Source organism: Heloderma suspectum, chromosome 1, assembly GCF_057233095.1.
Source record: "Heloderma suspectum isolate Gila_16-S chromosome 1, 16-S_ref, whole genome shotgun sequence".
Taxonomy (NCBI): Eukaryota; Metazoa; Chordata; class Lepidosauria; order Squamata; family Helodermatidae; genus Heloderma; species Heloderma suspectum.
This window is the reverse complement of record NC_139458.1, coordinates 389,394,115-389,416,425: the sequence shown is the minus strand read 5'-3', so window position 1 is coordinate 389,416,425 and position 22,311 is coordinate 389,394,115. Positions and strand designations below refer to the sequence as shown.

General features: G+C 42.5%; 1 protein-coding gene across 1 annotated transcript in view; it reads left to right on the top strand.

Annotated features, from left to right (window-relative positions):
- Window positions 1-22,311, top strand: part of ALK (ALK receptor tyrosine kinase) — a 903,954-nt gene that overhangs the window by 336,484 nt on the left and 545,159 nt on the right. Inside the window, exon 3 of the mRNA XM_084820831.1 lies at window positions 2,383-2,541. Within this exon, the coding sequence (XP_084676957.1) occupies window positions 2,383-2,541 (159 nt within the window). The remainder of the gene's footprint in view (window positions 1-2,382; window positions 2,542-22,311) is intronic.

Genomic DNA, 22,311 nt, shown 5'->3' with positions numbered 1-22,311 from the left:
TCTGGCTTTCTCCATGATGCAGCGAATGTTGGCGATTTGATCTCTAGTTCCTCTGCCTCTTCGAAACCCAGCTTGTACTTCCGGTAGTTCTCGGTTCGCATACTGCTGAAGCCTGGCTTGTAGGATTTTGAGCATCACCTTACTGGCATGTGAAATAAGTGCAATTGTGCAGTAGTTTGAATTCGCAGAGATTATTTAAGCTCAAAAATACCACCAAAAGAAATTCAACATTCTGCCTCAGAAAAGTGGAAGCCTCAACACAGTTGATGCTGTTGCCACTTGAAGGAGCAGTGCAATAAACCAAAAACCCTTAGGAAAAAAGAAAGGACCTGTGCTACAAGCCCTGCCAATAGTGAGTCCTATCCATGAGAAACTGTTGGAGAATTTCTCCTCCCCTATGAGAAATGTGGTGAAATTGCCCCCCCCCCCCCGCCACCATTTATCTGCCCACAAATAGGCTGGAGAATTTTGATAGGCCGTTTGTGCACAGCTCTAGTTTAAACTAAAATGGGCTTGCATGTTTGGAATTTGGGCCTTCCCCTTGGCCTTTGGCTCCACCCCTTTTGGCTTTAGCCCCTTCTCCCAGTGAAACATTCCCCCCCCCCAACCCGTTTCTTCTAATTTTAATTTGGCCCTTGGCCTGAAAGAGTTTCAACACCCTTGCTATAAAGCCTTTGAGTTTGCTCTGGCTTCTTAATCTGAGCAACTCTTCTTTTGAATATCAATCTATCATCCAATCAGGTGCTGAAAGGTCATGTAGTCCACCCCATGACTGTTTTCTCCATATCCCAGATTAAAGAAACAGATATGAGCATCATACCATTGCTGAATAAGCACAATAAATCATTTTTGAAAAAAGGGATGTGGCTGACTAATTTTCCAAACTCTACAAAATAAATTCCTGTTTTACATGCATGTTGTTAAACAGTCATCCAATTAGCATTCTCTGTACCCCCATTCTGCTATAAATGCAATAATGAACAAAGTAGTGTCAGATGTAGTACATATGATACAAGAGTTCTTTTCATATGGTTGGAAACTGTGTAGGCTAAATGCATGGAGGGAGAGGGGTATTGTACCTGCTGTCCCCAGTGGTGACCTGCATATTCATTAAGTCTGCGTACACAGAGCCTGAATGTACTATTTGTACACATGAAAGTTCTCCATAAATAACCAAGGACCCTGCTTTCCCCATTCATGTGGAGAGAGCCTACACGTACACAAAGCTGATGTAGACATGAAGATTGGCAGTGGGGTTGTGGATGTGATCCCACTCCCATGCCACACATTCAGCTGACATGATTTCTGAACATATGAAAGGCGCTAATGTCTTCCCTGGCTAATAATATGCTGTGAGTTTGTTATTATCTCCAGACACATGATGTGAACAAGGTGCTAGCAATGTCATGAACGTGGTAGTATATATGGTAAAGAAAGTAGAATGAAAAGTGTAAAAGGCTAATTCATTTCACTTTGTCATTAAACAGGTGAATTATCTGAAATAGATCAGAGAAAGGGCAAGGGTATTAACCTTAGGATTAAAAGGTATGTTGCCTCCAAGAGAAGGGGGTGAAGATCATAAATCTATGCAGGATGGAAAGAAATGAGATGTTTAATAGAGAATTTAATTGAAGTTTTAAAAATGTCTTTGCTGGTTTGGCTAGTGTCAACTTCAATTATTTGGGTTAATCTCATCCCAGGACCAGAATAATAGATGTTAATGAAAATCTCCAAAGAGCAGCAGTCCCCCCGTCCGGGTCTGAAATTTCTAGGCCAGCAACAGACTAAAGGCAAACATAACTGATCCACCAAAAAAAAAACCCCAAGCACCTTAAGTAAAATTAAAGTCTCACTGCACACGTAACATTTCAAACAAAAACCCATCACATCTATTCTTGAATAAATTTCCTCATTGGTAAAGACAGGAACATGCTGTGCTTGAAATGGCATAATTAGCTAGGTTTGCCCTTCATGGTCTCTTACCCGTTGCTCCTCTTTTTTTGTTCCTGTGCTATTCTTTGTGCTACTCATGTCATGGAGGGGTAAAACAAAAATGAGAGAACTGGGGGGGGGGGCTCTGATACTACAGTTATACCCATAAATGTTTCCTATATTGACTACTGCTTCACTGCCTCTTGTGGATAAAAGACAAAATCATTCCTAAATCTTATTTATAGCTGTACAGATATATTTTCTTTCTCAGTACAGGCTGAAGTTGAATCATAGTGAGAAAACACATACCATTAGATCTGATGATATGATCTGTTTTCCTAATGTGGAATGGGCAAAAAAACAAATAGAAAAATGGGAATGAAATAGAATAGTTCTTGTCTGTTGGCAGAGATAGATATATTATAATTGCTTTCTATTTTCTTTTTCCAGTTTTTGACTGCAATTTTGAATTGCCCTGTGATCTAGAATATTTCCCCCCAATGAGAGAGGGCCATAACAGATCCTGGTACAGAGTGAATGCAGATGACCTCTCACACCTTCATGTTTTGGATGGTCCAGAAAGGGATTACTCTGAAGATTCAGCAAAAGGTGAGCGTAACAAAGTGAAAATCTGTATCTAATTAACACAATGATGGAAGTATTATTGATTTCAATGGGGATAGGATTTTCAACCACAATTGTCTTCTGCAATATTGTTGTGATTTTACAGTCTGCTTCTCAACAGATGTTGGGGCCAATACAATATGTTTGCTATGAAAAGTTGCAAGAAAACGTAAACTGTACACTAATAATAATAGCATGCAATTTAATGTATGACATTCTGAATCTGAGTACAGTCTCTGAAAGAGTTCCCCCCAGCAAGATAATCCAACCCAAACCAGAATGACTACATTTATGGTGAATTCAGGCAATCTCTTAACAAGTTGACATCATGTGAGAGCTTTGTTCCTGTTAACAACCTGTGGAAAGTGAGATGGCGCTTCAAGCAAGGTAATTATGTAATAATTACCACATTTGGCAATTACCAAATAACAGTATGGACATTTGAATCCACCCTACTGGTTTGTGATATATCAGGAACCTTGTCTTTCCATAAACGTTCAAGAAAAGACATTGAAGCTTCTTGTGGTTTCTAAAGGAAACTCATTAATAAAACTGTTAACCATCCTTTTAAGTGTCACTTTACAGCCTCACCGTGCTGCAGTTGTTGGGCTTGCACATATCCTATGTGAACTGAAGCACATGCATTTCTCCAAAACCTATGTGTATGCTTTTGAGTCACATGCAGGACTATCTCCACATAGTCACATCACATGCAAGTTTATGTTTGATCATGTGGATGTATTTCATGGTGATGTGGCATTTGTGAACCACCTTTAAGATTTAAGTGACCAGGAGGGCACCGGGATGGGAAAGACCGGTTTAAATAATTAGAAGATGGTCAAAGATTGCCCTTGAAAATAGTTCAATGGCAGGTTGTGGTTTCAAATCATTAACTTTGCTTTAAGAGGGGGAACAGTATGTTTCTGGCTGAATTGGGAGAACTGCATGCAGACTCTGGACTCAAACAAGCAAATTGGGAGCAGCCAATCATAATTCCTATCTAGTGAGGTGAACCCTAACAGACGCCCCTTTAGTGGAGCTGCAGTCCTGTGATTCACAGCTGGCTGTTTCCTTTGGTCTCTTTAAATAATCACTTCAAATTTTTGCTCTTTCAGCTACCATTGCCTATTCGATTTTAAATCATTTTAATCACAGCTGCTTGGCACAGAAATATTGTGTGTGGCCTACTTCAATCTGGAATAATTAGGTGCAGTAATTTCAAACCCTACTGTTTGTTTCCTGCAAATGCGATTCCAATTAGCTGCCTCTCATTCCAGTTCCATTCATAGATGGTGAGTAAGAGGAATAAATAAGTGGAGCATGGAGCCACCTTCAGAGAGCATCTTGACTTCTAGGTGCATCTGCCAACTGCGTTACTCAGAACATATTCATAACCAGTGAATCAAGGAACATCAGCAGTTATGAAGCCTTTAAAGGCATTTTGAGATTTCTGGAAGCAATTTTTAAATTTCCAGGTTGAACTTCTTTCAGCATGGGAGTTGATACACAGAGTCATAGTTACAGAAGATTTAATATTGTGTTATCAGTTATTAAGATCTTCTGAACAATGATCCCTTGTGGCTTAATTTGTGCAATGAGACATGAGCAAGCCTATGAGCAAGTACAGAGTACTCCCTTACCTCAGAGTTTAGTTTTTGCCATGAAACATGACCGAGTCCCTGAGCAGATACAGAGTGCATTTCTTTCACCATTGGTTGTTTGGAAGCATGTGTATCTTGCTTTTCCCAGCACCAAGTCAAGAACCAATGGGCATTCCTCTCCTTATTGAAACAAATGTCCTTCAAAACAGATGGGCCTTATAGGAGCTTCTAAAAGTCAGAGGAAAGAATACTTAACAAACCTGTTGGGAGAGGTGATTGTATAAAGCCAGGGCAACCACAGAGAAACCCTTCAGGGACTGGGTGGTGTATATCTCAGAGAATATCTCCCTCACCTATTGAGATCCTCCTCAAACCCCTTCATCAAAAGAAAAGCTGTTTGGTAGAGGAGGACTTGTTTTGCTGTGACCTAAAGGCCCTGGGGTATACTTCCCAATAAGGATTCTAAATGGCTAACCTTGCTGATCTCAAGAAAGAAATATAAAACTTTGTTGGTTTTCATTTGGCTTCTTGGTGGGCCAGCACATATATAGGTTAATTTACTGTTTCTGCCAGTTCTACCACTGATCCAGTGTTTCCAACTGGTTGTGGCTTCTGCATATTCTGCTTTGTATTATCTAACTGATTTTTTACAGTCTGGGTATTTTTGGTGCCATGCTTTGATGGCTGGAAATTCCTGTTTAAACACATGTGTTTGCATATGAAAAACCACCAGAGGTTCTGAATATACTTTCTGTTCCCTTGGGGTTTGCTTATGAAGAAGATGATAAAGTATATCTTTAGAAGTCAGATAAATTAAGGGTGATAACATTGTTGTAGAGATACTTAACTGAACTTAGTTTGGAAGGAAGTTATGGTGCCTCCCCCATGTGTGCTGATCTGTGTTATCATTTGCCCTTGCTTGTCATGCTGGATGCATTGGTAACCTTATTAGTCAAATGATTTGGGTGTTCCCTAAGTCATCTGAACAAATGGAGCTGTATAATACAAATATCTTTGAGAGAGGTTGTTGTTATGAATAGCAGTGGCTCTTAGATTTTATGTAGTACTGAAAAAGTACCTCAAAAGCTTCCTCCAAACTGACTGCCTCATACCTCTGAGGGACAAGTATACTCTGATAAACTTGTAAGTGGATTTTGTGGGTTTAGTTTCCCAATTCTGAAGAATTTAAAATGTAAAGAATTGCATGCTCTGGATGCTTCCTTTTTTTCTTATAGAAGTATTGAGATACAAAGGTCACAAGACGGAATGTACTGGGATCTAGGCAGTGAGAATATTAGCATTCGGAGACAATGAATTATTGGACTGTAAATGCTTGCTGACTTTAATTTATGGTCCTTTTGACAGAGAGGGATGAGGAGACACTACAGGATAATAAAGCGATAATCCTGAACAAAATATTATACATTAACACAACCAGAGAGGATAAATCAAGGCATGTGCTCACAAGAAATAAGTAACAAAGGAACATAGAGCTTCCTATTTGAATACAATGAGAAATACCCAGATAGAAAGATAAAAGTGTACATAGAAGTCAAAAAGTTCATGCCAGATAAGCAGCATCCATTCTATTAAATTCAAAGAAAAGGAACATTCCAGGGCCAGCCCAAGACATTTTACTGCCTGGGGCAAAGGACAAGATGGCACTCCCTTCCATTCCATGTACCAAAGCCAACTGGACTGATGGCTGAACCTGACCAAGACCGGCAACAATATAGGGTCCTCCATCACACCTCAGGGGAGCAGAATAGTTTAGGGACTGCAGGACAGGTTGTGTGGTGCACACAGCTTTGTTCTCCAAGGGAGTGGAATGACGGGGGGGGGGGATTCAGGAGGAAAGGCTGGGGGACTACCATTGCCACACCCCCTCCAGCGTCTGCTGCCTGATGCGGTTGCCTCACTCTACCCAATGATAGGGCTGGCACTGAACATTGCTAAAGTCTCCCTATAACACAGTGATTTGGCAGCTGGGCCTGAGGAGATGTCTTTCAAGAGGGAGACCCTCCTTCCATGATAGAATCAGGGATGGCAGGGGGAGAGAGCACAGCCTCATTGGCAGTTGAGATTTGACGGTTGAAACTTGTCCTTTGGGAGCAGGTAGTTAACTTGAGAGAGAAGGCAGTGAATTCAATCTAAGCCTGTTTGTCAGACATGTTTTTCAATCTACTATCCTTTAAATGACCCCAGGATTAAAGTTAGTGTAGCTAGAGATTGGTGCTAGCTTGTTTCTGTTTCTCTTGAGTATATGTTCCACATGTTGATCTTTGTTTTCCTCTGTAAACCCTGCCCTTTTGCCTATGAATAAATAAGCCCCATTTCGAATATTCAGTGAATCCTGTGGTGTGATTGCAGATACTGAAGACGAAAGTTTTCAGACCTTCCCAAGGAACACGGCAGGCTGGTGGCCTTCTGACACTATAAGTATTTATTAAGCAGATTCTGAGCAGAGCATACTAGTATTAGTGGGTCGCGCACACACGGGAGGACCACACCCCTAAAGCAGATCAACAAAACTTTATATACTCGTGAATTTCTTACTGCGCCACAGCTGTCAGCCAGTCAGACACTGACATGCTAGTGGCGGCTACTGCAGTTGAAGCACGTACATACAGGGAACAAAGCTTTCCAGCACAGTTTTCTTATCTGCTTACAACATTCCAGCTTTTACAACATCCCAGCACATCTTCCTTATCTGCTTATAACAATACATTTCCACATTCCCAACAGTGGCAACATTCTAGAACACTAAGAGGGAGGGAGGGAGGCCTATCTTTTGGCTGCAGCCTGAACAAAAATACAGTTTCTCTCTCTCAAGATCACACCATAGGATTGCTACACCACCATCCTCGCAATCCTCTCCCATGACACCTTATCCTCGACCCTGCTTACTGTGTCCAGATCTATAAAGATCAAAGGTGCTCCTGGTCTAGCTAGAAGGCTATGGCAAATAGGGAGTGGTGGCAGTGTTACTACCTGAGCTGACCTTGTGCATAATTAGTTATTTGTCATTATTTAAGAGTCTTCTAATTCATGTGGAGGTGGGAAATGTCATCAAGTAGCCACATTTTTGAGAGCCAGTTATGTGTAATCCACATTACAATTTCAGATGTCACTCTCCTGACTGTTCTCATGCCATTATACAGAAACAGATTTAGCACCTCTCATGAGAAGAGTTGTGGGGCAGCAAAACAAGCAATGGATGGCATGCCTCTGGACCCAAATCATGATGCACAATGTAACATCTGCCTGCTTTATTATGTATGTTTTTATATTCTTAAATTTAACCCAGGTAAGATAGGGTAAATAGTATGCCAGAGAGTGAGTGAAAGGTGGGAAGGACCTGAATGTGTGTGAGGATTCTGAGGTTATATAAGGAATGAACTGACAGAGGTCAGATAAGGCTTAAGGATTGAAGAAGCAGCATCTACGTAGTGGGGTTTGTGTGTGGGAGTTTAGGAGGGGTAGAACAGGTAGAGAAGTTAGGAACAAGCATTGATTAATAAAAACTTATAACTTTTCATGTTTTAAATAAATATTTGTTTTTTAAAATCCAAATTCCCATGTGTTGATTGATTTTACACTACCTTTATTATGTCTATATCCTTGTTAGCTCTCCTGTAGTGGGTTGAGAGAACCAATTGAGCATATTGAGTTTCTCTGGAACCCAGAGAGGGTAAAAGGGCTGAAGTTTGTGGGACAGCAGGTACAGCTGTCCCAAAGTGAAAGCAGGTGTTCCTGAGGGGTTTGGTTCTCAGTTTCTGAGGAGGAGGTTGGAGAAAGGTGGAACTTCAGGCAGGATTGTCACACACACCTGCAGTTCATCTGCCCAAGCCATTCCCAACCTAGCAAGGGAATCCACACATAGAATGTGTTGCTGTGTATTGGTCTGCCCTGCAGGATTGGGGCATACTTGTTTGGGCTTTAGCTCAGCAATTCTTAAAAATAGATTCCTCAGTTTCCAGTTTTCAGGTGTGACCTCCATTGCTTATGTAGCCAAAATTGTGACATCCATGCAGAAGAGGGAGGTATCAACAGGCTTGAGGGAACTCCAAGGTTGGTGGAATTACACAAAAGCTTTAGGGAAGAAACCCAGCACAGTGAAGACTGTGTATGCTTAGGTGGCCACTGAATACTGGCTGCATGTTGCAGGGGAGATGGAAATTTGGTTGAGAAGGGGTATCCTGGAGGAAAGCACTGAACAAGAACACTCACACTGCAGTATTTTGTTGCAGGTCTTGCTTGTTTGCCATATGCAGACATCTGTCTTGATCTCTGCAGAGCACCACATTTTCTTGCATTATAGTCACAACTAGGGATGTCAGAGGAATCCAGTTTGGGGGTGGTGCTCAGCGAGTTTTCATCAGCTCGGGCCCCCAGATGCCAGCTCACGGATCCCTGAGCTTTCCTGACTTGGCACGCACTGAGCCAGGCAAGTTCGTGGTTTCCCACTTTTCCGCAAATCGCACTATTTATGGCCACCATTTTGTGCAAAATTGCAATTTCCATAAGTAGTTTATCCATGATGTTGCGCAAAATGGGGGCTTGCAGAAAAATGGGAGACCATGAGACTCATCAGGTGCCCGTGGACTGTTTGGTGGCTTGCCTGTGTACCTGCCAGAGTCAGGGAAGCAGTGGGAGTCCAGCAAGCAGCATGCTAGCAGGGTGTGGGGGAGCTCACCCAACCCTAGTGACAACATCGTAAGTACTTGAAAGGCTTCTAAGTTAAAACTCTCTTTCTTTTACACTCCGATGTAGTTATCTTGAATGCCTGGGGACCAGGAAAAGAGGAAACATTGTTAGATTGGTGCTATGTCACTGAGATGACAATCAAGATATTACTATTTAGAACTGAACACTTACAGTTTATCTTCATACCAATACTGCTAGAACAGCTACATCAGAGAGCAGAAAAGTTGAGTTTTAATTTGGCAATTTTCACTATTCAGCCAGGAAAAGCCTTTCAATGATTTCCTCATGTTCTTGAGAACCACCTGAAAGTTCACTGTGGACTACCAGTGATCTGCAGAACTCAGTTCAAGAATCACTGCTCTCTAGATTTTTCTCTTTAGCAGTGGATCTATGTACTATCAGAGCCAGAACTTAGACTGGCAATTTATATTACTAGAATGATTATTATAAAAATATGTTTAAACTGCCTTTAATCCTTGCAGGTATCAGGGTGGTATACAAGAGTATGACCAAAAAACCTTTTCTTTGAAAAATTATGGCCTGAAAGGTTTCCATTCACATAAATCTTTTTTTCCCCTGCATAGAAAATCAACAGAAATGTGTTAAAATAGATACCTTATAAAATGCAAATGCCTAAAGCAGACTAAGAACGCAATCCTATCAAGATAGACGTTAGCCTCTGAACTTGGAGGCTGACGCCTATCCAATGCAGGACGGATGGAGCACGACATGCATTTTCGGGGAAGGGGAGGGAATGGGCCCAGAAGCCCAATAAGAAGCTGTCTCAAGTGGCTTCTGTGGTGTCCTTCCTAGGTGACTACCCCCCTTTTTGCCCTCTTTGTGCTCTGCTTAAGAGCACAGAGGCAGTGGCAGTGTAGAAAGTCGGACAATCTTGGTTTCCAGAAACCAAAAAATCCAATGGCTGTCTAGATGGTGTCTAGTAGCGAAAAGATTGTTCTCCCCGCCATCTTACAATGCTGATGATTCTCCTTCATACACCATCAAGGCAGCTGTGTGAAAGAGAAGTGTTCCTTATATTGCTGTTAATGAGCTTCAGGTGACACTTAAACAATGTATGTTAATGAGAGAAAACTTTATGTTGTTAGGAAGTAAACTCATGAGTAACACTTTGCTCCCAAGTATATGATCAGAGCTTTTCTTGTAAATAACAACTTGCTCATGCAGATAACAGAAGACACATTTAAGTATGGGTAAACATGCACTGTTTGAGTTCATTGAGGTCCTGCGAATTCTGCCTCAAAGCTTATTTTGCATCATTTGCGTTCCTGAATGCAAGCATCTCCCCCCCCCCCCCCGCCAATCAGGAAAAATGTGTATTTTGAACTGGGAAAAATATGCATCTTTAAAAGTGCACAATTTTCCCAATTTGAAAAATACGCATTTTTTAAAAATGCACTTTTTCCCTGACCAAAAATGTGCATTTTCCCCAATAGGCTAAAATGCGAAGATATGCATTTTGGGAGATTTGTGCATTTTTGGAAGTGCACACTTTTGAACACAAATGTAAGTTTGGGAAATTGCAAAAATTTTCCAAGAATTGCATTTCTGTTCATGTTCATGTTCGGGCTTGCAAATGGGACACGTTGCATGATTTGCAGACAGGAACTAAATTCTCATGCATCCCTTGAGTGGGGATGTATGAGAATTTATGAGATTATATCCATATGAATTTATGAGATTATATCCATATTCTCCAAGCACTTTAATTTACAGGTTAAATACTCAACATCTTCATTCATCTCAAGAGGTGACAAACTCTCGAGCTGAAATATCCAAAACATCTTCCTTTCGAGCAAAAACCTGTCATTAGGCATGTGCAGCTTTTCAATAACCCAAAAGGCAAGATCCTTAGTTGTGTGTGTGTGTGTGTGTGAGTGTGTGTGTTTCTGAGAAGAACCCACTAGGGAAGCACTTATTTTGTTACTTTTAATGTGACTCAGTTGTTCACTTATACAGTTTTAAGGGGTCTTTTCGTTTTGGCAACATACAATTTTTTTGCAAGGGCATTCTATAGCATACATAACATTAGAGCTGCTACAAGTTGAGAACTGGTGGAGAAAATTCACCTGAATGTCTACAAGATTGATGAAAGACTTATGCTTGTGAGTGTGTTTATAGAAAATGCAGTGCCTGCAGGGGTGATGACGCTTAGGTGTGGTTGCACCCATTAAAATTAATAGTTGGGATGATGGTCTGGGGCAAGTATTACTATGGACAAGCCAATCCTTTAGGTTTTTTGTACATTTAAAAGTGATTAAAGGCTTATGTTCACAACCTGGAATATCTTTTAATAAATGCCAATATTTTTTGATACTCCAATGCAGACTTTTATTGACATGGTCAAAGGTAAAACTGCAGATCATCTATTCTTCAAAGAAGCCCTGTTTCTTGCTGTATCAGGACCTCCTGTTTGATACCCTCTATCCTGCAATTAGGACCTAAGGATGAACGCTTCTTGCTCAAAAACTGAAGATGAGCAATTTTCTTTATGTGGAGAAACTGCCCATATAGTCTCACCTCAGCAGCATCAGAAATTGTAGCACTTTTACTTTCTCTCATAAATGTCAGTGACTCTCCAGGGATTCAGGGCACTAGTTTCAATGGAGGCAGGTCTCATATCCAACTCAGTTGTATTCCTAATGTGTAACCCTGTAAGCCTCTTCCATGGGACTTGGTGGAAAAACTGCTGCCATATTTTAGAGAAGGAAAAGGAACTGCAAAGAAGGACATATTTTAGATCAAAACCTGCAGCCCATTCTAGACAGTAGTAGCAGTTCAGTATTTTCGTAATGATTTGCCCTATGGGTTGGGTTAGTAAAAAGCTCTTGACTACAGATGTTATTGTCCACAAAACCTAAGTGAGACATAAGCACCGCAGAGCCCCCTTTTCCTAACAACACTGGAACTGTGTGGTTTGGATTCCTTATCTATGGGTGGGGCAGAGGAACTATATAGCAGAGCAAGGACCAGATTCCAGAACAAGTTTGCTGACACAAAACTAGGGTTCCACTTTCCATAGACTAGATCCATTTCAGTCTGGGTTCAGGCTGGGTTTTGGCATGAAAAAAGCCTTGGTCACCCTGTATGATGACCTATGTCATGAGAGACAGGAGGAGTGTGACCTTGTTGCTTCTCCTTGATTTCCTGGTGGCTTTCAATACTATTGACCATGGTATCCTTCTGGGATGACTGTCTGAGTTGGGAGTGCAAGGTACTGCATTGCAGTGGTTTTGCTCCTACTTAGGGGGTCCGCTCCAGAAGATGGTGCTTGGGGAACATTGCTTGTTCCTGTGGATTCTCCAGTATGGAGTTCTGTCAGTTCTGTCCCCCATGCTGTTCAACATCTACATGAAACCACTGAGTGCAGTCATCTGGAGTTCTGGTGTGCATTGACATCAGTATGCTGATGACATGCAGCTCAACTTCTCCTTTTCATCTTCATCAGGTGACGCTGTGGATGTGCTAGATTGGTGCCTGGCTGTGACAACAGACTGGATGAAGGCTAATAAACTGAAACTGAACCCAGACAAGACTGAGATGCTGTTAGTGGGTGGTTCTTTTGACCAGATGAAGAGTGCAAAACCTGTTCTGGATGGGGCTGCACTCCCTCTGAAGGAGCAGGTTCATAGCTGTCAGGTTACACTCATCTTTGTCACTTGAGGCTCAGGAGGCCTCAGTGGCATGGAGTGCCTTCTACCAGCTTCATTTGGTGGCTCAGCTATGCCCCTGTCTGGACAGGGATAACCTGGTTTCAGTTGTCTATGCTGTGGTAACCTCCAGATTAGATTGAGCAATGCGCTCTATCTGGGGCTGCCTTTGAAGACGGTTCAGAAGCTGCAGCTCATGCAAAATGTGGCAACCAGATTGGTATTGGGGACCAGATGGTCCAAACACATAAGACTGAATCTAGTTCATTTGCACTGGCTGCCTATATGTTTCCGAGCCTGGTTCAGGGTGCTGGTTTTAACCTATAAAGCCTTACACAGCTTGGGACTGCAATACCTGACAGAGCGCCTTTCCCAACATAAACCTACCCATATACTATGCTCAGCATCTAAGGTCCTCTTCCAAGTGCCTCCTCTGAGGGAGGCTCAGAAGATGGCAATAAGGAAGAGGGCCTTTGTGCTGGTGGCCCCCCAAATTATGGAATGCTGTCCCCAGTGAGGCCCACTTGGTGCCAACATTGTTAACTTTTCAGTGCCAGGTCAACACCTTTCTATTTTCTCAGGCATTTAGCAGCATACGATAAATTGAATCAGGTCCTAGATTTGTGTTATGGTCGTGATTGATTGCTTAAAGTTGTCTTAGATATATGTTGTCTATGTATCTACTGCCTCTGTGTTTTACATAAATGGTGTTTAAACTTTGTATACTGTATTTTTAATAGTTTTTAAACTTCGTAAACTGCTCAGAGAGCTATGACTATGGGGTGGTTTAGAAATGTAATAAATAATGATAATGATAATAGAGTTTGAGACTGAAGATGCAAATCTGGTCAGAAAAGGTGTTTCACCAGCCAGTCACCTACTGAAGGCCTTTATAGCTGGCCCTGAAGCTTCATATCTTCCTGGTTCATTTGTAGGGCTGATCCTGCTTACATTTAAATCTAAGGCCTTTCCTTGGATGCTGTGCTAGCAACAAAAAAGCCCCATGTTGCAAGATCGATGTGTCACCTTCTAATGCTTGCTTCCATGCAGGGATATCAGAGTTGTTCCTAGTAACAAGGTGGTGATCCTATCATTGGGGGTAAACCAAAACATTGGGTAATGATCATACAGCCGGTTTACAGGATTCAGCATGGTGGGAGACTGGGGTATCTTGTAGGGCTGGTTCCCCAAAGTCCTCACTGATGTGTGACAACTCCTTCTAGACCAATCTGATACCTTTGTTCTGATTTCTGCAGAGCTACAAGGTTACAAGGTTTCCAGAACCTCAGCCTCCTCCTATGAGGATGTCATTTCTGATTCAGGAGCAAACTAAACATCACAATGTAATGATTAGTGTATATGTATGATCAGATAAAACGTGTCAGTTCTTTTTTAAAATAGCAGGAGCTGGGCAGCCTAATCAAGACTGGGACCATGACGTACAGAGCAGTGGCTTAGCTCTTCTCCCCTGTTCTGTGGTCCTGACAAAAAATCCATCTCCCCAAACTGGTATTAGAGCAGCCCAAATAACAGCTTGGGGTGGTGATTTTGCTCAGCCTCCCTGTGTATCACAGTCCTAATCCCAATAGTCCCCCCCACACACACACACACCTGTGCAGCTGCTATCTAAACCAAAAGCCATGTCAAATGTGGCCACATATTTATTATAATGTATAATTCGGCTGTTGGGTTCTCTGTGCTGGTGGTACCTGACACACATGCAGTTTCTTCTTTCTTGTTGTGAGATTTTAAACATCTGACTCTGAGTTTTCATTTATGTGTAGTGCAGTTAGGGATGTCGCGAGAATTCATCAAGCAACCCCAGCCCATGACCCCCGAACTGCGCCCGCCAAGACGCTGTCCTTGTTCGCCCCCCACTTGTGCCCGCTCGCACTCCCCAGTACTCACCACGAACCTGTTCGATGAGTGCCGCCATTTTCGCACCTTTGATTTCTGCGTAAAACAGGAAGTTTAAAAAATGTGCATATTCAAATATGCGCAGTTTGGAGCTGGGAAAGCTAAATATGCGCAATATTAGAGGTATAATCCCAAATGCAAGTTTGGGAATTTTCCAAATGCAAGTTTTCCAAATGCAAGTTTGGGAATGTGCAAACATTTTCGGAGAACATGTTCTCTTGCTCATGTTCGAGGCTGTGAACATGACCTGGTCACATGATTTGCAAACTTAAATGAAATTCTTGTACGTCCCTATCTCGAACAGGGTTCGCATTCACAAAACAGATCTTTCCAACCTCCCACTTCCCAGAGCAGGTCCTATGCCCCTAAAAATCTGCTCCTGGGGAACCTTTGGGAATAGTATGAGGAATGGTGCAGAGGACTACAGATGGAGAGGGCAGCTGGCAGAAATCACACACACACCGTTACGAAAATGAGGGAGCAAATTAGGATCCAAGCCAAATATTTTAAAAAGGATTGGAAACCTGAACCACATAGGATGCTAGGGTAAAAATTTGCAATATTTTAAAAATCCAATTAATGATTAGGATTAGAGATGGGTGGGAGACCCCCCCCCCTTCCAGGTTCTCTGGGCATCCGCTGAGCCCCTGCCCCCATTCACGTGCACCAAGACCCATGCTCAAGCTCTCTGCCACTTGCTGAGCCACTCACACTCACTGGGGTGACCTCGTCAAGCTCTGCATTCGCTGATTTTTTTAAAAAAAAATGGCAATCACAAAAATGCACATATTTGCATATATGCAAAATGGGACTGTGAATCACCTATATATGCAAGATTACAGGTGTTTACTTGCCTGTAATCTTGCCTATATGGGCTATTCATGCCCCCAGTTTGCATATTCACGAATATGCACATTTGAAAAAAAAGTGCATGTGCATGTATATGCAAATATGTGCATTTGCAAAAATGCGCACATTCACATATATGCAAAATGGGACCATGAATGGCCCATGGACACAAGATTACAGGCAAGCAAACACCTGTAGTCTTGCGTATATGGATGAGTAATGGCCCCATTTTGCATACACACAAATATGTGCATTTTTGCGATAGCCATCCCCCCCCCCCCGGTGATCATGGAGCTCAACAAGGCCACCCAGGTGAGTGCAGGTGGCTTGGCCAGCATGGACACAGGGCAGGTGGGGGCAGGAGCTTGGCAAGCACAGCTCAGGGTCACGGGCAGGGGGGTGTTCTGCCAGATTCCTGAAAGGAATTGGGATCCCACGCCATCCCTAATTAGGATGGATGGATGTGGTAAATCAGCATACCCAGATTAGAAAGGCATTTCCATGCTCCATATCCATGTCTTTTAGGGTGCTTCCAGTCAAGGCTTTTATGATGTCATCGCTGTACTTCATTCATGGAAGTTTATGGGAAGTCCAAATGATGATGTCTTTGACCCATAGCTCTCCCATGTTTTCCCACCTCTTGCCCCATCTTTGTCGTTACTGCAGAAAACCCATTAAGGAAAAAAAGACAATGCCTTCTGGGAGTGCTAGAAGCCCTCCCTCTGGAAGCACCCTTATTGTGTTTTCCAGAACTCCCCCAAAATCATATTAGAGTACTAATCTATCATGAGCTGAGAAGTAAAAGACTGATAGTGAGAACAAACAAGGAAATAAAAGTATGGAAGCTATTCCCATTAAGGCTTTGTGCAGAAGACTGTGCCTCTTTCTAGCTTTGTTCCAAAAACAAACACCTGATACACCTTCTTACTATGTACCACATTGGTTAGGTTCCATGACTGTTCCGACTTCTGAGGTCTGTGCCAAGTAATCTGTAATGTTAACTTATACCACAGGGAAAGGGGTTTTTTTTAAAAAAAGTTATTGATAGGATCCATGGACTTCAGATGGTGTTTTTGAAATGTTCCTAAAACTGGAACACATGAGATGCATTTCTGAATATTCTGATGGGCTACATTTAGAGTTAGCAAGTGAGTAAGTGCAACTAAACACACACACACAATGCCTCTATAAAACATATATTGATGCCGCATAATGCTTATGATTTATGCAGAAAGATACATTGGAAGTGCGTCTGAAAGGCACTGTGTCATCATGAAACTCTTGTTGTAGTTAAAGCATCCGCAGGGGAACTGGTAATGCACTAATGGCTGACATCACCAGTTCAGCAGCCTTCTAATTTAAGAAAATAGGAGGGAAACCATCCCAATATTCAGTTCTTTTATTTTTTTTTAAAGCTGAGAATGTTAGATTAAATCCAGTTAAAGTGACCATCAAGTATAATGACAAGAAACTGTGTTTTAGCATAATTAAGACATCTGCATACATTTTCTTGGATAACTTTGTGTTTCACTTTAATGCCATGAGAGGTATATGCCGTGCTGCATCATTGAGTCATTTCCATGGGATCTTAAGGCTACAATTAGCATGAAAATTATGCTTTAGAAATGGTGCTGGCTGGTCTTGTTTAAGAAAGCACTAGCAGATTGAAGTTTATGTAGGCAGTGGGCCAAGCTTAGTTTTTATTCATCAGACTCTGATGAATCAAACTAATCTGGTGAGTTATTAATTTTACTGGTGAGTTATCGAGGGATGAATCTGGCTAAAATAATAAAACAATATGTGGGTCTGACTGAGCCTGACTCTCAAAGCTCTGCTGTGATTGGCTGGTTTAAATGTCACTATTCCATTTCAGAACTAAGACCTGGTGGCAGGTAGCTGAAGGAGGCAGTCGGAGGTGGACTAAGAACATGTTGGAGCCATCTGACTCTCATCAGTTACAGTCTAGAAACCTTGTAAATGATTATATAAGATTCATGATGTCACTTTTGCTGCAAAGTTAGCTAGCTACATTCAAATAAAAGGAAGAAAGATAAAATATAATCATTTTATGGACAACTGGAGGGTTTGCATTGGGTTGTTGTTGTTGTTCAGTCATTCACTCGTGTCCGACTCTTCGTGACCCCACGGACCATAGCACGCCAGGCCTTCCTGTCCTGCGCTCTCTCCCGGAGCGTGCTCAAGTTCATATTCATTGCATCCGTGATGCTATCTAGCCATCTCATCCTCTGCCGTCCCCTTCTCCTTTTGCCTTCAGTCTTTCCCAGCATCAGGGTCTTTTCCAGAGAGTTTTCTCTTCGCATTAGGTGGCCAAAATATTGGAGCTTCAGCTTCAGTATCTGTCCTTCCAATGAGCACTCAGGGTTGATTTCCTTTAGGATGGACTGATTTGACCTCCTTGCAATCCAGGGGACTCGTAAGAGTCTTCTCCAGCACCACAGTTCGAAAGCATCAATTGTTCGGCGCTCAGCCTTCCTTATAGTCCAGCTCTCACAGCCATACATTACTACTGGGAAAACCATAGCTTTGATTAGATGGACCTTTGTCGGCAAGGTGATGTCTCTGCTTCTTACTATGCTGTCTAGGTTGGCCATAGCTTTCCTCCCCAGGAGCAAGCGTCTTTTAATTTCATGGCTACAGTCACCGTCTGCGGTGATCTTGGAGCCCAAGAAAGTAAAATCTGTCACTGCTTCCATTTCTTCCCCTTCTATATGCCAGGAAGTGATGGGGCCAGATGCCATGATCTTAGTTTTTTTAATGTTGAGTTTCAAACCAGCTTTTGCACTCTCCTCTTTCACCCTCAACAAGAGGCTCTTGAGATCCTCTTCGCTTTCTGCCATTAGGGTGGTATCGTCTGCATATCGGAGGTTGTTGATAATTCTCCCAGCAATCTTAATTCCGACCTCTGATTCATCCAACCCGGCATTTCTCATGATGTACTCTGCATATAAGTTAAATAAGCAGGGTGACAATATGCAGCCTTGTCGTACTCCTTTCCCAATTTTGAACCAATCAGTTGTTCCATGTCTGGTTCTGACTGTTGCTTCTTGACCCTCGTACAGGTTTCTCAGGAGACAGGTAAGGTGGTCTGGTACTCCCATCACTTTAAGAATTTGCCACAGTTTGTTGTGATCCACACAATCAAAGGCTTTAGCGTAGTCAATGAAGCAGAAATAGACGTTTTTCTGGAATTCTCTTGCTTTCTCCATGATGCAGCGAATGTTGGCGATTTGATCTCTAGTTCCTCTGCCTCTTCGAAACCCAGCTTGTACTTCCGGTAGTTCTCGGTTCGCATACTACTGAAGCCTAGCTTGTAGGATTTTGAGCATCACCTTGCTGGCATGTGAAATGAGCGCAATTGTGCGGTAGTTTGAACACTCTTTGGCGTTGCCCTTCTTTGGAATTGGAATGTAAACTGACCTTTTCCAGTCTTGTGGCCACTGTTGAGTGTTCCAGATTTGTTGACATATTGAATGCAGCACTTTAACAGCATCATCTTTTAGGATTTTAAATAGTTCGGCTGGAATACTGTCATCTCCGCTAGCTTTGTTGTTACTAATGCTTCCTAAGGCCCACTTGACTTCACTCTCTAGGATGTCCGGCTCAAGTTCAGTGACCGCACTGTCATGGCTATCAGGGACATTCAGATCTTTCCTGTATAGTTCTTCTGTGTATTCTTGCCACCTCTTCTTAATCTCATCTGCTTCTGTTAGGTCCCTGCCTTCTTTGTCCTTTATCATGCCCATCTTTGCACAAAACGTTCCCTTGAGATCTCCGATTTTCTTGAAGAGATCTCTAGTCTTTCCCATTCTGTTGTTTTCCTCGATTTCTTTGCATTGTTCATTTAAGAAGGCCTTCTTGTCTCTCCTTGCTATTCTCTGGAACTCTGCGTTCAGTTGGGTATATCTTCCCCTTTCTCCCTTGCTTTTCGCTTCCCTTCTTTCGTGAGCTACTTGTAAAGCCTCATCAGACAGCCACTTTGCTTTCTTGCATTTCTTTTTCTTTGGGATGGATTGAGTTGCTGCCTCCTGAACAATGTTACAGACCTCCGTCCATAGTTCCTCAGGCACTCTGTCTATCAGGTCTAAGCCCTGAAATCTATTCCTCACCTCCACTGTATATTCATAAGGGATATGATTTAGGTCATACCTGAACGGTTTAGTGGTTTTCCCGACGTTCTTCAATTTAAGCCGAAATTTTGCAAGAAGCAGCTCATGATCTGAGCCACAGTCAGCTCCAGGTCTTGTTTTTACTGACTGTATGGAGCTTCTCCATCTTTGGCTGCAAAGGACATAATCAATCTGATTTCGATATTGACCATCTGGTGACGTCCATGTGTAGAGTCGCCTCTTGTGCTGTTGGAAAAGAGTGTTTGCTATGATCAGCATGTTCTCTTGGCAAAACTCTATTAGCTTTTGTCCTGCTTCATTTTGTACACCAAGGCCATGCCTGCCTGTTATCCCGGTGATTTCTTGACTTCCTACTTTAGCATTCCAATCCCCTATGATGAAGAGGACATCTTTTTTTGGTGTTAGTTCTAGAAGGTGTTGTAGGTCTTCATAGAACCGATCAACCTCAGCTTCTTCGGCCTCAGTGGTTGGGGCATAGACTTGAATTACTGTGATGTTGAATGGGTTGCCTTGGATTCGTACTGAGATCATTCTATCATTTTTAAGATTGTACCCCAGTACTGCTTTTCCCACCCTTTTGTTGACTATGAGTGCTACTCCATTTCTTCTAAGGGATTCTTGCCCACAATAGTAGATATGATGGTCACCTGAATTAAATTCGCCCATGCCTGTCCATTTGAGTTCGCTGATTCCCAAGATGTCGATGTTCAATCTTGCCATCTCATGTTTGACCACCTCCAGCTTACCTTGATTCATTGATCTGACATTCCAGGTTCCTAAACAATATTGTTCTTTACAGCATCGGATTTTCTTTTCACCACCAGACACATCCACAGCTGAGTGTCCTTTCGGGTTTGGCCCAGCCGCTTCACTCTTTCTGGCGCTACTTGGAAATACCCTCTGCTCTTCCCCAGTAGCATATTGGACACCTTCCGACCTGAGGGGCTCATCTTCCGGCGTCATCTCTTTTAGCCTTGTGATACGTTGCATGGGGTTTTCTTGGCAAGAATACTGGAGTGGGTTGCCATTTCCTTCTCCAGTGGACCACATTTTGTCAGAACTCTCTGCCATGACCTGTCCGTCTTGGGTGGCCCTGCACGGCATAGCTTATGGCTTCACTGAGTTACGCAAGCCCCTTCGCCACAACAAGGCAGTGATCCATGAAGGGGTTGCATTGGGTACTGGAAAAATAAAATCCATGCTTCTGTTAGAACAGACTGTGTTTTGGATATAATACAATAGTAGTGAAATCCTACACATGTATGCTCCAAAATAAGACCCACAATATTCAATAGGGCTTACCTCAGGTAAGCGTGCATAGGATTGAGCTTAAGTGTATTTGAAATTGGATCATAAAAATGCATTTTTTAAAATAAATAAATATCTGCTTTTCATCTGAAGTAGACTTATGCTCCTGGATTTCTCAGCCACATAAACACTGGTTTTCCAGGATACTTGACCATGGAAGACCCCTACTAGCTCTCATTGCTGTGAAGACAAATATACCGCACAGTGTTTTTGCAGTGTTTTTGTTTAACTGAGAGTTGAACATTGCCATTTCCTGCCATTAGGATCATTCAGGATGCAACCCAATCCTGGAATGTCATTTAGGGAGCAATCCTATGGCTGCTAGTCAGCGGCTAGATGGCCATAGGATATGTGGTTTTCCAGGAACTGACCTCAGAGCCCATGCTCCGAGGTTGGTTCCCGGAGAACTCACCTTCCTCAGAAGAGGAGCATGGAGTGGCCAAAACAGGGTGTTCCATGGGGCGTTCTGGGGTGGAGAAAGCAGAAATGCCAGTACGATGCATCCTATGTGTTGTCTGGCAGCCTCCTCCCCCACGCCGCCTTCCCGTGGCTAGACAGCTGAAATCGGCTGTCTAGCCACAAATGCAGGGCAGGAGAAGCATGGAGGAAACGATCCCCTCCATGCTTCTCCTGCCCTGCATTGGATAGGCAGTCGCCTCCGAGTTTGGAGGCGGCCGCCTATCCCCTTAATAAGTTGTGGTGAGACTCAAACTATCCTTACAGATAGGTATTTTTAACTCTGTATACTTCTTTAGCCCCTCTCTCTATGGGTCCTTCCAGAAGATTTAAAAGAAACACCACAACGCCCCCCCCCCCGATACAATTTGCTCACTTGATGACTTCACAGTTAGCTTTAAAATTGCCTTACTAGGGAGCCCACTAGTGGATTGCCAAAATAGATGCCATGTGCCACCGAAAAACTGGACAAAAGAAAACACAACTGTGCATAGAATTTGAATATGCTTCCTTCCTATTGTTATCTCAACAGCCTCCCTTACTCTTTCTCTCTCCATATACTTACTCTCTGACTCCTTTGTCTCCCGCACATACGCACACACCATTCATCTATAAACTCTATATGCTTACTAGGGATGGGCAAACATGTGATGTTCAAGGCCATTGAGGTTCTCTGAATTCTTCCTTGAAGCTTGTTTTGCAACATGAATTCTTCATGTTCCTGAACACAAGCTTCTTTTTCTGATTGGGAAATTGAACATTCTTCATCAGGAAAATGCACAATTTTAAAAATGTGCATTTTCCCAATTGAAAAAAAATACATTTTTTAAAATGCACATTTCCTCCAATTGAAAATGTGCATTCTCCTCCTCCACACCCAGGCTAAAGTGTGAAAATGTGGGTTGTGTGGGATATGCATTTGCACATGTGCTCATGTGTACACTTGCATGTGTACAAGTGCACATTTGTGCATATATGCAAGTGCACACGTAAAAGTGTGCACTTCCGGAAGTATACACTTTCAGGAAATTGCGAAAATTTTCCAAGAATTTTCCAAGAATGTCCCTGATTGTGTTCATATTTGGGATTGTGAACAAAACA